Source organism: Epinephelus lanceolatus, chromosome 9, assembly GCF_041903045.1.
Source record: "Epinephelus lanceolatus isolate andai-2023 chromosome 9, ASM4190304v1, whole genome shotgun sequence".
NCBI lineage: Eukaryota > Metazoa > Chordata > Actinopteri > Perciformes > Serranidae > Epinephelus > Epinephelus lanceolatus.
This window is the reverse complement of record NC_135742.1, coordinates 3,841,291-3,854,891: the sequence shown is the minus strand read 5'-3', so window position 1 is coordinate 3,854,891 and position 13,601 is coordinate 3,841,291. Positions and strand designations below refer to the sequence as shown.

Genomic DNA, 13,601 nt, shown 5'->3' with positions numbered 1-13,601 from the left:
AGCTTGTCCTCTTTCTGAAGTCGACAAATACCGCTGCTTTGGCGCCCCAGATTCAAACGTCCAAAAACACATAATTGAAACCACAAAATATCTCCATACTGCTCGTCCGTAGTGATCCAAGTGTCCTGAATAAAAAGTTGTTTGGAAAAACCTCATTTGAACTCTGTTTTTAGCCTCATTGTAGCCTGTAGCTCTGACTGCCTCTCTGTGCACTGTGCTCACGTGTGTGCGCTTGTGCGAGACATGGGCACCGCCTTCATGTGTGTTCGCGTGCTTTCGCGGTGCCCAGAGAGGCAGTCAGAGCTACAGGCTACAATGAGGCTAAAAACAGAGTTCAAATGACGTTTTTCCAAACAACTTTTTATGTCGGGGCTTCAGGACACTTGGATCACTACGGACGAGCAGTATGGAGATATTTTGTGGTTTCAATTATGTGTTTTTGGACGTTTGAATCTGGGGCGCCGTCAGCCTCCATTAGGTGGAGTTGTGTTGCTACCTCCTCTCCCCTTGGATCTCCGCAAGGGATGTGAGGACTCTAAAAATTCACCATGGCCTCCATCGGCATATGGGTGAGTAGATAATGGCTGAATTTTCATTTTTGGGTGCACTATCCCTTTAAGGCTGTACTTCTGTACTTGATCCATTCGGGGACTTGAACCAGCAGCGCTCCAGTTCCTAAGCCAGGTCCCCATGGACTGAGCTCCTGCTGCTCATGATCATAAAAGTCAGGAGGATTCAGTCAGTGAGGATCATGAATGTCTGAAATCTCACGTCAGTCCACCCAGCACATGTTGAGATATTTCTGTCTCGACCAAAGAACTGGACCGACTGATATCACTGGAGCAGTTCAGCTAAAATATATTGATTAAAGCTTTAAGAGTGTACATGTGTGTACGTACACACTCTTGTTAATCAGCTTCCTCAGTATCAGTGGAGTCACCGGGCTTGTTTTGTGTTTCTGCAGAATTAGCACATCTGTGGGAAGACCCCCCACCGGGCCCACGTTAGCCCAGCTACGTCGGCCGTGGAGCACTGGGGGAAGGTTGGAGGTCCCATTCCTGAATAAATTTAGGGTCTCTCTTCTAAAGACCCAGGTGTCCGGCCCCACTGCTGACCTCTGACCCCTGCAGAAGAAAAGTTATTGAAGCCGCTGGTGAAGCCTCCTAAAGCTGACCAGCATGGAGGGGCTGGGAAAGTGGCCTGATGGAGGCGAAGGGTGGCTCAACGGGGTCACAGCAGAGAAAGACGGGGGGCTTTAGGAGGGTGAGGGGTGTTCAGTGTGTGTGTGGTGGAGGGGTGTCATGGAGTGAAGAAGTTTCCTTTGAGCACCCCCCCTTCCTCCTCCTCATGTCCACAAGTGTGTCCCTGCAGCTATTGTGACTCTGAGCTACAGCAGGACAGAAGGCCTCAAACAAACCGGGTCTAAACAATGTTTGGCCCCTTTTGTTTCTCGCCTGCCTTTCTTCTTCAGCCCTCCATCGCAATCTACTGGCCTCCTTTGTATTGATTTCCCTCATTCAGCAGCTCGTCGGCCTCTTTCCGCTGTTTTATATGCTCTTTTCTGGCTTTTTTTGTCCGCCACCTCCCCCGCTGAACCCCTCCCTCCTCCGGCATTCTCTGCAGTGTGAGAACGCACTGCGCCTCTTGACTGGATGCAACTCATTAAAGACACCTAATTGATGAAGAGTGTAATTAGTGTGACAATCGGAAAGGGGAAATCAATATGTTTTTAGCCAAAAGAGCCACATCAGGCAGGACAAGACGGAAGAGAGCAGAATGTGAGAGGAACCGTATGTTGTGGTGACGGCAGCGTGAGGAGACTCGCTGTCACTTCTACATACAAAAGAGGAGAAATTGAGCCTTGAGAAAAGAGCTTTTTGTTTTCTTCCAGGTCAGTTCTTAACTCTCGACTTGTTACAACTGCAGCACTTGGGAGTCCATTAACTTAAAATGCCTCCACACAAAAACACAAACTAGACAGGATGCTGATGTTTGGGTCATCTTCTTTTATGCTGGTACCAAATAAAACATTTACAGTCCTTACATTCAGGAGGAGCATCTTATACAGTACAAACAGTTTTCATGTCTAAGGATCCAGTTTTGACTGCAGCTGCACTCACTGCAACAGTATCAGGCCACAACATGAGGTACTGAAACTGCAGCTTGCTAGAGACAGGTTTTCTAAAGTAGAGAATGAACTCAGCAAAGATCCATTTTGGATCGAAATATCAGATTTTTTTAAATAAGAAATTGAACACAGTTAAAGGATAACTTCTGTATTTTTCAACCTGGGCCCTATTTCCCCATGTGTATGTGTGCGTATGATTCATAGGTACAACTCGTTCTAAAATTGGTTCAGTATTGAGGGAGGTGGATGCAACCGGCAGCCGAAACAAGCTAAAACGGTAACGGGGGCAAATGCGTCCTGTATATGTTTGCGCATTAAAAGTTCTTTTTTTCGCCACTGACCGGTTCAGATCGCCAGTGCTATCTCTGTAAATAGCATACTAGCCTTTCCCTTACCTCTGGGCTGTGTGATGTCACGAGCTTTGCTCCACTGTGTCTGTAGCTCTCTCTACTCGTGGGACAGCCGTTTTCTTAAGGAAGAGGTGTTTCGGGATTGGATGTCTTCTCTTCTTCGGCTGGCAGTAGTCATCTTGGGAGAAGTGAGCACTGCAGACCCGATGGTCTGCAAGGCGCAGTGTCTGGACAGGAGTGTTAGCATCCATTTGTAGCACAACTAGCCACAACTTCAGCATCTCGTCGTCCGACAAAGGCAGCCTGTGAAAGCTGTACGGGGTGTTGCGCGACATCCTGTTCTTGCAATTCGGATAAGCACAAACACAAACCATTGTTTTCAATCGATGCAGTAAAACTCTCAGCTGTACTCCGGGACAACCTGCGCCACTCTGAGCGGCGCTCAGCATGGCTCCACTGTTTTCTTCCGGCAACAAGCAAAGCTCTCGCAAGATGACGTCACACACAGCTTCACAGAGGTGAAGGGTAAGGGAAACTCTTAGTATGCTATTTACGGAGATAGCACTGGCGATCTGAACCCGTCAGTGGCGAAAAAAAGCACTTAAACTTATACAGGACGCATTTGCCCCCGTTACCGTTTTAGCTTGTTTCGGCTGCCGGCTGCATCCGCCTCCCTCAATACTGAACCAATTTTAAAACAAGTTGTACCTATGAATCATACGCACACATACACATGGGGAAATAGGGCCCAGGTTGAGAAATACCGAAGTTATCCTTTAACTGTGTTCAATTTCTTATTTAAAAAAATCTGATATTTAGATCCAAAATGGATCTTTGCTGAGTTCATTCTCTACTTTAGAAAACCTGTCTCTAGCAAGCTGCAGTTTCAGTACCTCATGTTGTGGCCTGATACTGTTGCAGCGAGTGCAGCTGCAGTCAAAACTGGATCCTTAGACATGAAAACTGTTTGTACTGTATAAGATGCTCCTCCATCAGAGTATATGGGAAAATAAGTAACACAGTATGTCTTACGCACAGATTTGTTTGCAAAGGTCCAGTGTGTAGGATTTAAGAGGGATATACTGGCAGAAATTGTATATAATCAGTATGTTTTCTTCAGTGTATCATCACCTGGAAACATGAATCATTGTGTTTTACCTCAGAATGAGAGGTATCTACATAGGGAGCAGGTCCTCGTCTATAGTCTCGCGTGACCACCCTCCCTTACTTCAGAATGGGAGCCGACGGACATTCATCTTTCGTTTTGTAATAGAAATGGGCGGGGATATCCAGACCATGTGACGGTGTTGCCATAGCACGTGTGTTACATGTAACAGAGACGGACCAGAACACAGAGACCAGGTTACCAGTGCGTAGTACTGTGATGTAGATTCATAATGTGGTCAGTCATGGCTCAGGCGACTACACCAAAGAAACTTTGTTCGGAGTCATTCCTGTCATCGAAAAATAAGCACCGGATATTTTGTGTTGTACTACGGACAACAATTCAGGGAACAGCAATTCCGGTGTAGGGGGGTGTAAGGCAAAGCTAATCAGCCGTTGGTCGAGGAAGTACGGAAGTACACGGATTTGGATCCAATCACATCACTGCCGCTGGGAGCCAGCGCTATTTCTATTACAACTTTCCTGTGGGAATGTCCACAGATGACAGTCAACCAGCGTGCTGATGTCATCGGCGTCTGTGTAAGAGACTACCTCGTCTACAGAGTCCGCCATATTTCTACAGTAGGCCAAAACAGACAAACCACAGACTTTAAATACTGCCATTCAAGTTTTTGCATTGGCCACTGTAATTAGCAGCTCCTCTGTCACGAACAGTGTAGGAGAAACAGTGATTTGTTGCATGAAACAGTTTTATTCAGTGTTTTTATTCTGTTTGCTTTGGAGAGGAAGAGACCTCTGTGGATAGTTCGGCTCCTGGTTAAAACCTCCTGAACAATGAACAGTGATGGAATTCTAACCGGGAAAAGTTTCAGCTGGGTGCAGCAATTCCCACCGATTGACACCACGGATTCAACACAGTCTCAATTCAGCCTCGTCACATATTGATGTTTGGTCACTGACCACGTCCACGTATGACGTCCAAGGTACCCTGGGTGTGTTGGTTGTTGACGTTCTGGGACGCCGTGTCAACTTCAGCCTGTTACATGCATTGTCTGTTTTCAAAATACACTTCTGTTTTCACAGGAAATGTACAGTTTGCAGACAGTCTCTTTCAAAATAAAAGCACTACGTTGGTACAACACTGCAAATTGACCTTTTTTTCTTTCAACACACACTGTGTTGGGTTTAGGAAAAAAGAACAGGATTTGGCTTTACTATCACACGGGAAGGGTACACTGAAAGTCAGTGGTTGTTGAACCCATTCACCACCCCTCCCATCTGCCCTGGTCGGACTTTCACCGCCATAACTTTCGTTCTTGCTGTTAGACACAGATGAAAAAAGCCGTCCTTCCATTACTGTTTGATGGTGGAAGTCACTGACCAAGCGCTGGATTCTGGTGACTTTGGAGCAAGACTGTGTTGATTAAATCCTCTGAATCCTACACACTGCTCCTTCAAGCTGCATGTTCAAATACATAAATACATGCAGACCTCTTTATTGTAACCAAGAGGCGACCTCTGGGGCTGAAGAATGAAGCCAACGCAGAAGTGCCAAAAGCTGCAGTCTTTTGAACGGCCACTTGAGGCTGGCTCCAAAACACAGTAAATCCCTACGGACCCCCATGTTGAAATGTCCACTGATACAGAAATAAACATGTTTACAGCCTGGTTCAAAAAACAGTTTTGACCTCTACAGCTAATTTCTCCCTTTCTCCTGTTCACATTCATGAAGGCTTTGAGTTACACATTATTTAAGGTGGTTCGCTTTAAGTGACAGGCTGCCTGCTGATAGTGTCCTCAGCGTCTCAGTCCAGTCCAGCCCTCGCTCCAACACAGCTCCAGCCTCTCGCACAAATATGATCAATTTGGCTTCAACAAACCAAGATGGTGAAATCTGAAACTTTAAACCGAACTGAACGCTATTACCTTTATTTTCAGTCTATGATGGTAACCCTACTTTACAATTTTTCTAGTTTTTGTTTTGTAGATTCCTGACACTTTCAGATGTATAATGAATTTGCAGAAAAAGCTGCATCAGTCACGCTCCTCTGCATACCTCCACAAAGGGTGCAGTGCTCTTAATCTGTAATTTTAATCCAAATAAATGCATAGAGATGTTTAATCTGCGTCTGTGTGCTTCACAACACACACAGTGACAGACAACCATGGGATTACTGTAACATCCATGTACAGAATTCAATCAGAAAATCACAAAATGTTTCATCTTGCAATGTTAAATATCCTGCTGTTAAATGTTCTGCCTGAGGGTGAGCGCTGCACCACATTTTACTTTGCGGTGTTTCGACCAACAATCAGACAAATATGAGTGAAAACAACCTCCTCTGTGGTAAAACTCAATGCAGAGAATTAGCTGCAGCTCTGTTTTTAGAGAAGTTCATGGCATTCATTCATTTTGAACTTTCTGTATGTTGCACAGTTTCAAGGAGAATCAAGACAGTCGTTTGGAGTCATTCTCATGCTCTGCAGGAACATTAATCTCCTTTAACTCACACCAGAGAATAAACAGCCTGAGTAAAGATCTCTCTGTGCAGGTTCATGTTTTTGAGTTTCAGCTCTGAGCAGCAGCGGAGCTCTCAGCTGGAGAGGCCGAGCGCTCCATCTCCTTCCTCTGCTGTGCTGCTCGCCTGCCTCCTGCTGGTGAGGAGGGGGACTGGGAGTCCTGTTGGGAGTGTTGCTTGGAGAGCTGGTGGAGGAGGAGGTCCACGCTCTGGACCAGAACAGAGTCCAGAACCTTCTTCTCCTCGGAGGAGAACCGGCCCAGAACGTGCTGCTCCACAGAGGATTTCCCCGTCGGCCGGCCGATCCCGACCCGAAGTCTGGGCATCACCTGAGGACAATAACTGTCTTTGCTATTTGTCTTTTAACAATTTTAAATGTTACAACAGCAACATTTCAGCAAAAATCACAGCTTAAGTTTCTTTAGAAAGTTTTGCCAAATCTGTGTTCTGCATTTGTAATTTGTAGCCCCCTTTGTTCTATGTATATTTATATTTCTTTCAAACTGTATTCTATTGTGGTTCTATTGTGGTTGTGTATTACATTTTCCTATGTACGTATACACATATAAAAGTTATTTGATACTATACTGAGCATGTTGTAAAAAAAATTCTTCAAGGTAAGTTTAGATCTATTTAATCTTACCACTATGGAAATAAGTCTTTAAAGTAACTGTGACACAGTGAGCTCAAACATGCCTGAGCTGTCACCGTCAGTTATATCAGCAGATGGACATTTCTTACATAAAAACACAAATAAAAAAATTAAAGACAAACTTCAAATAGTTTAATATACTCCAACAATTCAAAGCTGCAGTGTTACGAACAGTTGTGCTGTGTCACTTACATCCGTCTGAAGACAGTCCACACAGGAGCGGACTCCATTATGACCTCTGTGAACAAGAACAATTTGGGGTTGAAATTATTTTTGCATTCTTACAGTGTGAAAACAAAGGTGGACTTTTCCATAAAATATTATGTTAAGCATCCCATCATTTCCTTATTTTTCTAATCCTGTTGTTAATATAATCTGCGTATAAATCCTTGAGTTATGGCCAAAGGTCACAGTGACCTTTGACCGTTAAATTCTAATCACTTCATCCTTGAGTTCAAATGGACGTTTGTGCCAAATCTGAGGGATCAAGCTATCTCGTTTACAAGAATGGACAGGTGAAAACTCATAGCGACCTTGACCTTTGACCACCAAAATCTAATCAGTTCATCAAAGAGTCTAAAGGCCCTGACACACCAAGCTGACAGTCAGGCGTCGGCCAATGTTTGGCCGTCGGTAAGCGCCTGTCGCCCTAGTTAGCGACAGCAGGTTGACCTCTTCAGCAGAAACATTTTGTTTTTTTCATGTTTTATTGGTGCACAGTAAATATGTGTTGCTCTTTCAACACTGGATTGTTTTGTTATATTCTAAATGGCTAACGTGCGTCAAGATGGTTTTCTGGTTTCTTTGTTTGAATGACGAATACTGACTACCGGTGTCTGCTGGTGTGGAGTTACTTCCTGTCACGCAGGTGCAGACTGACGTGCTGTTGGTGGTCGGCTGTAGTCTTTGCGGCGTGTTCCTGCACAAGCTTTTGGCCGAGACACAGACAATGTGAGACGACACAATGATCAGCTTTCATTGCTGCTAGTTGGGCTTTAAGTGGATGTTTGTGACACATTTGAGGGATTTAGATATTGCATTCACAAGAACGAGAAGGACGCAGGGTCACAGTGACCTTTGACTACCAAATTGTAATCAGTTCATGGTTCATGGCTAATCAGTCCAAGTAAACATTTGTACCAAATTTGAAGGAATTCCCTTGAGGTGTTCTTGAGATATCGCATTCATGAGAATGAGACGGACCACGTCACAGTGACCTTGACCTTTGGCCATCAAAATTTAATCAGTTCATCCTTGAGTTTAAGTGGACATTTGTGCCACATTTGAGGGCTTGAGATATTGCATTCACAAGAACAAGGAGGACGCAGGGTCACAGTGACCTTTGACCACCAAAGTCTAATCAGTTCATGGTTGAGTCCAAGAAACGTTTGTGCCAAATTTGAAGGAATTCCCTTAAGAGGTTCTTGAGATATCACATTCATGAGAATGAGACGGACCAGATCAAAGTGACGTTCACCTTTGACCTATGACAAAATTCACTCACTTCATCCTTGAGTTCAGGTGGACGTTTGCGCAAAATTTATGGAAATTCTCTCAAGGCCTTTTTGAGATATTGCATTCACAAGAATGGGACAGAAAACCCCCAAACATCTGGCCAAGGCTGTCACCAGAGCGGAGCCATAAAAATATATTTGGGTTATTATTTCTTAGAGGGAACGAGATGCACCAGCTTACAGAGTGGTAAATAAAAAAAGTTATTCAATTGAAATCTTTAGATTAACATTTACTTCTTCTCCAGACCCTCAAACTGCTGTATCAGAGCCAACCTGACATCTGGAGAACATGCTGAATGACACCAACCTGGCACTTCCTCCATGTTTGAGGGCGATTTTCCCCAGAGGTTTGTCCAGGTCGTCGTGGACCAGCAGGACGTCTTCAGGCTTGATGCCATATTTACCAGCTGGAGGAGGACAAACACTTTGGATCAAACATTCAATGGCGAATCAGTTTCATTCCTTAACTAGAGAAAATATCTAAATATTAACTGCCCAGGAATTTGTTTTGTTCTTACTTTTATACAGAGCCTAACTATCAAAATTTTCCTTAATTCAAGTAAGTTTCTCAAACAGCCAAAGCCAAATATTTTCTTTTTAGTGAGCAACAGCCACAAAAAGATACCACAAAACAAGTCCTTAGCGATCCAGTGTGTTGGATTGAGAGGGATATATTAGCAGACATGGAATAAAACATAATAAGTAAGTTTTCTCTAGTGTAAATAAAACTCATTATGTTTTCCTTAACTTAAAGTGATCTGTTTATATCTACACAGGGAGTGGGCCCTCGTTTATGGAGATCGCCATCTTGCACTGTCATGTTTCTACAGTAGCCCAGAAGGGACAAACCACACACTGGCTCTAGACGGGGCCATTCGTGTTTTCACATCCGTCACCATAGTTAGCAACCCCTCCACTATGAGGGTTAACGTGAAACTTCTTTATCCAGTGTTTCTACTGGTTTAAATCACCTGGTCTGTTTGTGTTTTCAGAGGAAGAGACCTCTGTGGATAATTCAGCTCCCGGTAAAAACCTCTAAAACGCCTGGATCTTAAGTTTTCAGAGAAAAAAAGGTGAGCAGAGATTAGCAGCCCATGTTCGATGATCCAAACAGCGTCGCAGAAACACCAGTTTGTAACATAAAAACTGCTTTACTCAGTGTTTTTACCGGTTTAAATCACAGCATTCGATTGTTTTGGAGAGGAGGAGACCTTTGCAGATATTGACTGTCTGGATCCGAAAGTGGTTGAGTACAGATTAAGTTACTAGAGAAAATAGGTGAGCAGACATTATCAGGTGCTGGGCTAGCAGCATGTTCATTAAAAACAAACAACAGCTCTCGAGAAACAAACAGAGAGAGAATGAAAATCAGATTTGTTTACAGGCCACTTGTAACAAAACCAATTAGTGACAGAGCTGCAGAGGACATAAAGAGAACAATCAGAGTTCAGGATCTGAAAGCAGAGCTTGTTTTCTGAGCTCACCTCGGTTTATAAAGACAAACAAATAAACACACAAACATTTTTACATATTACATAACACTAACTGACACACGCAGAGAGGCGGTGACCTCACCTGCTTTGGCCACTGATACCCCGTTGATGTTCATCAGCAGCCTGGGACGGAGCAGCACCACATGTGTTTGCTGTACCTCTGACACGATGACCTCACCGGACACGTGCTTGTCGCCGCGCCAACGGTCAGCCACGCCGAGCCGGGCGGCGAGTGCACCAAGCACCGCCATGCCGATGCTGTGTCTGGTACCCTCCATCCCCGGGTTACCCAGCCCCACCACCTGACAAACACACGCACAAACACATAAATACAAACAGCTGCAACACTGCAAACCACCTGTTGTGTAGTGAAACAGCTTTTTAATGTTAGTTTATGTTTTGATTTGACATGGACAAAAAATAAGAATAGACATAGAGAGAAGATCTTCAGACATACATTAAAGCATTGTCTTAGAGTCAAACTATCACATATTAGAGAAAATGGTTGGTGATATTCCCTGTGAGAGGGACTGTTTGTTATTTATGAAGTGGGGCAGGTGGTGCAAAAAGGACGGAGGCATGTCAAATAATTCCTTAAGGGACTTCTGTTTTTTTTTTTTTTTTAAATTTTGGCTTAGGAGAGAGGCAAACCAGTTTCTTTGTTATTTTTAATCTATTTTGTCACTAATTCTTAAAGAAAAAATGTGTGCGCAACGAACACTTCCATCAGGAAAAAAAATAAGAATAAAATAAAAAACAAAAAAAAAAATCACAAAATCTGAGGTTAAAAAAGTGATGTTTCATCACTTTATCCTACATGTCTTATTTAAAACTTGGCCAAGAATAAACCGTTTGCACGAACTCACCAGCATGCACAATAAAAGTGAAAAACTGTGGCTTTAAAAAAAAAAAAAAAAAAAAAAAAAAATCTAATAACTAAAATATGGAGGAGGAAGGGTCATGCATTTTTTGCCAGCAGCTCAGGGAGGCTTTAAAAATGATAATAGAAACTATAAAAACAGACATTATCATTAAATTTTCAAATTGTCTTTGGGCAAACCATGTGTGACAAAGAAATACAAAACATTTTTGGCCCAAAATAAACCATCACCAGTCACTTAAAGAGGCTAAAGAAAAAATATTTGTAGCTTTTGGGAGGGTAAAAAAACAAACAAACAAAATAACACCCCAGCTCTGATAAATAAAGAACAATCTGTGGTGTACCCCGACTCTGACAGCCTTTAAGAGCTGGCTTTAAACACCAATATTCTCCTACGAAATGTTTATTCTGTTTTTATTTACAAATTTATCATCCTTGATTTTGTTTTTAATTTCTTTTTATCTTCTCATTTAACCTTACGTTTTAAAGTCTTTGTAAAATACATGTATGGCACTTTGAAATTGCCTTAAGCGTTTGAATTGTGCTACATAAATACATCTACTTTTATATTTTTCTTATCATCAACAAATCTCATGAAGGAACCAAAACCCATCATGAATTTAATCTCTTTCTAATTTAAAGTCTTGTGTGTTTTCAAAGCCTGATATTATTCTCTTTGTGCCATAGAGCTCATAAAGACACACTAAAGATTGACAAATGGGTTATTGCTTCTACAGTGTCGATTCTCCCCAAGAAAAAGCCAGAGAGGGTTTTGAGTCAGCTGAGGAGGCTGACATAAACACACAGAACACAAATATTCAGCCGCGGCCTTGTACTGATGGTACTGATCCACTGGCAGCATCAACAGCTCTGTTAACAGAAATACTATAGAGTGCATTGTATTAGAGTCTATGGCTGCTGACACACTGCTAACATTGTGTTCTGCCTCTACACACTGAGCTTTTATTTATTTTTTAACATGAGCAGGACTCAGTGAAAAGGCAAAGAGACGTTAACACAGTGAAGGTCACATGCCAAAGTACTAAAAACAGAAATGCCACACGAGTGTCCTCACAGTTATGGCTACACTCATTGGTCAAACAGAGTGATCACTGGCAAAATGTCACTAAACCACTCAGTCAAACAAACCAAATTCCATTCTGAAATCTATCAATTTAAGGCAGACTTGCCTGGTAATAACAGCATGGCTGAAGCAGCACAGCACGTTATTTAATTAATATTAAACACAGACCTCTGCACTTAATTTGAATGAAACTTATGCCGAATTATTAAGTGGCTTAGACTGATCCAGAAAGTGTATTCAAACTTTTATTATGGGATGCACACTTTGTCCAATAGCAAAACAGCATTATATTGTCAGATTTTTTAACGGGCCCTGGTGGGATTTATCAATCCTGCATGACAGACCGGCGATTATTCTTAATAAATCTATGGTAGTCAAAGTTATACCAATATCCATGTAGTTAAAGTGTAATAGACAAACTGTAGATGATGTGAGGTTAAATACTTACCAGCCTTCGTCGGCCTTCTGTGTGTATTTCTGCTTCAATGCCCATCGCTGGTGTGAAAGGCTCACTCAGCAAAACTCGGTTTATGACTCTTGTTAAAAGTCGTCGCATTGTGACAAAGTTCAACAGCTTCTTGAAAAAGAGTGACAGATAACGACAAACTCTACTTAAAATGGCGACTTCTTTCATTCGGCTTATAAAAAAAGGCTTTTTGCTTTTGTCATTAAGTCAAATTTCAGAGGTTTTTATCCTGATGACAAAACATTTCCAATGAGAGTACACTGTATGTTCACTGTGTCACTGGACTGATTTTTCAATGAGGTTCGCTACATATGAAAATATAACTTAACAATATGTATTTGTATTGGCCTTTAACTTATTGGCAACGTTATATTAGAAACAACTCAGAGGTTTTTACGTCGTAATTCTGTCACAACTCTGTGAAGGTAACTTTGACTTGTACTGTTAGCTTAGCTACTGTTAGCTTGCTAAGGTTAGCTTACTGTACCTTGGTGGCTAACTCACGACAGCTTAAACACACTTAGGAACAACGTCAACATACGTTGATGGCACCGGCATGGCTGACACGCAACACCTGTTAGATTAAACACTTATTAATGTATTAAATTATCCTCATGTCTCATGTATGGTTGCATTAGCTAGTGGTCCTGTCATGTCTCTCTGACACAGTCAATGAGTGTTACAAAGACAACACGACTGAACAGGCTTCTCCCTCTCTGTTGGGCTACAGCACCATCTAGTGTAGTGACCGGGAACTACACTTTATTTCATTCACAGCATTCAGCAAAACAAACAGGTGGGAACAAGTCACTGTTTCGCAAATAACAGTGTTCAAGTCTTTGCACTCAAGTCCCAAATCAAGTCTGAAAAGTTCCCACTCAAGTCCCAAGTCCTTAACTCTGATTTTCGAGTCCAAAGGGCCTGTTCGTTATTTATGAAGGGTGAGAGGTGGTGCGAAAAGGGAGAGGCATTTCAAATCAATTTCAAGCACTTGAGAGAGACTTAAGTTTTCTGTTGTGGCTCAGGAGAGGGGCATATAAATCTATAGGTTGTGTTTTGTATTTATTTTATCGCAGATTTTTTAAAGGAAACATACAATTTTCTTTAACAATCTCCAAAATTACATCATGTATCACAGCAAGAATAATTCTGTCAGTTTAAAATTTGGCCAAGAACAAACCGATTGCATGAACTAACCAGCATGCATGACAAGAGTGGAAAAAAAAAAGTCACGTGAACTGACTTTTTATTTTTCTTTAACAACAGATACACGTGGTTATGTTTAGCCAACACATGCACATGGTTGGGTTTAGGAAAAAAGAACAGGGTTTGACTTAAGTGAACACCGGCCTCCCAGGTGAAAGCCAGTGGTTGTTGGATCATCCACCAC

At 42.3% G+C, this 13,601-nt stretch overlaps 1 protein-coding gene across 3 annotated transcripts; it reads right to left on the bottom strand.

The window, feature by feature from the left end:
* Positions 1-4,334: 4,334 nt before the first annotated feature.
* ptrh1 (peptidyl-tRNA hydrolase 1 homolog) lies at positions 4,335-12,903 on the bottom strand. 3 transcript variants are annotated; one of them, XM_033618806.2, is made up of 6 exons: positions 12,699-12,902; positions 12,194-12,322; positions 9,864-10,083; positions 8,596-8,695; positions 6,967-7,012; positions 4,335-6,451 (listed from the first exon to the last, which is right to left on the bottom strand). In XM_033618806.2, exons 2-6 carry the CDS (start codon positions 12,299-12,301, stop codon positions 6,173-6,175), a joined length of 753 nt encoding a protein of 250 aa, XP_033474697.1. In that variant the 5' UTR covers positions 12,302-12,322; positions 12,699-12,902; the 3' UTR covers positions 4,335-6,172. The 3 variants fall into 3 exon arrangements, with proteins under 3 accessions (XP_033474697.1, XP_033474696.1, XP_033474695.1); XM_033618805.2 differs by having other exon boundaries at positions 12,194-12,319; XM_033618804.2 differs by having other exon boundaries at positions 12,194-12,903.
* Between the last annotated feature and the right edge of the window lie 698 nt (positions 12,904-13,601).

Excerpts from the sequence above, each read along its gene's own strand:
- ptrh1 (XM_033618804.2), bottom strand. The coding sequence starts at position 12,379 with ATGAAAGAAGTCGCCATTTTAAGTAGAGTTTGTCGTTATCTGTCACTC. Across the intron at positions 10,084-12,193 it reads CAGAAGGCCGACGAAGGCTG|GTGGTGGGGCTGGGTAACCC; the intron begins GTAAGTATTTAA and ends TGTGTTTGTCAG. Across the intron at positions 6,452-6,966 it reads TGGACTGTCTTCAGACGGAT|GTGATGCCCAGACTTCGGGT; the intron begins GTAAGTGACACA and ends TATTGTCCTCAG.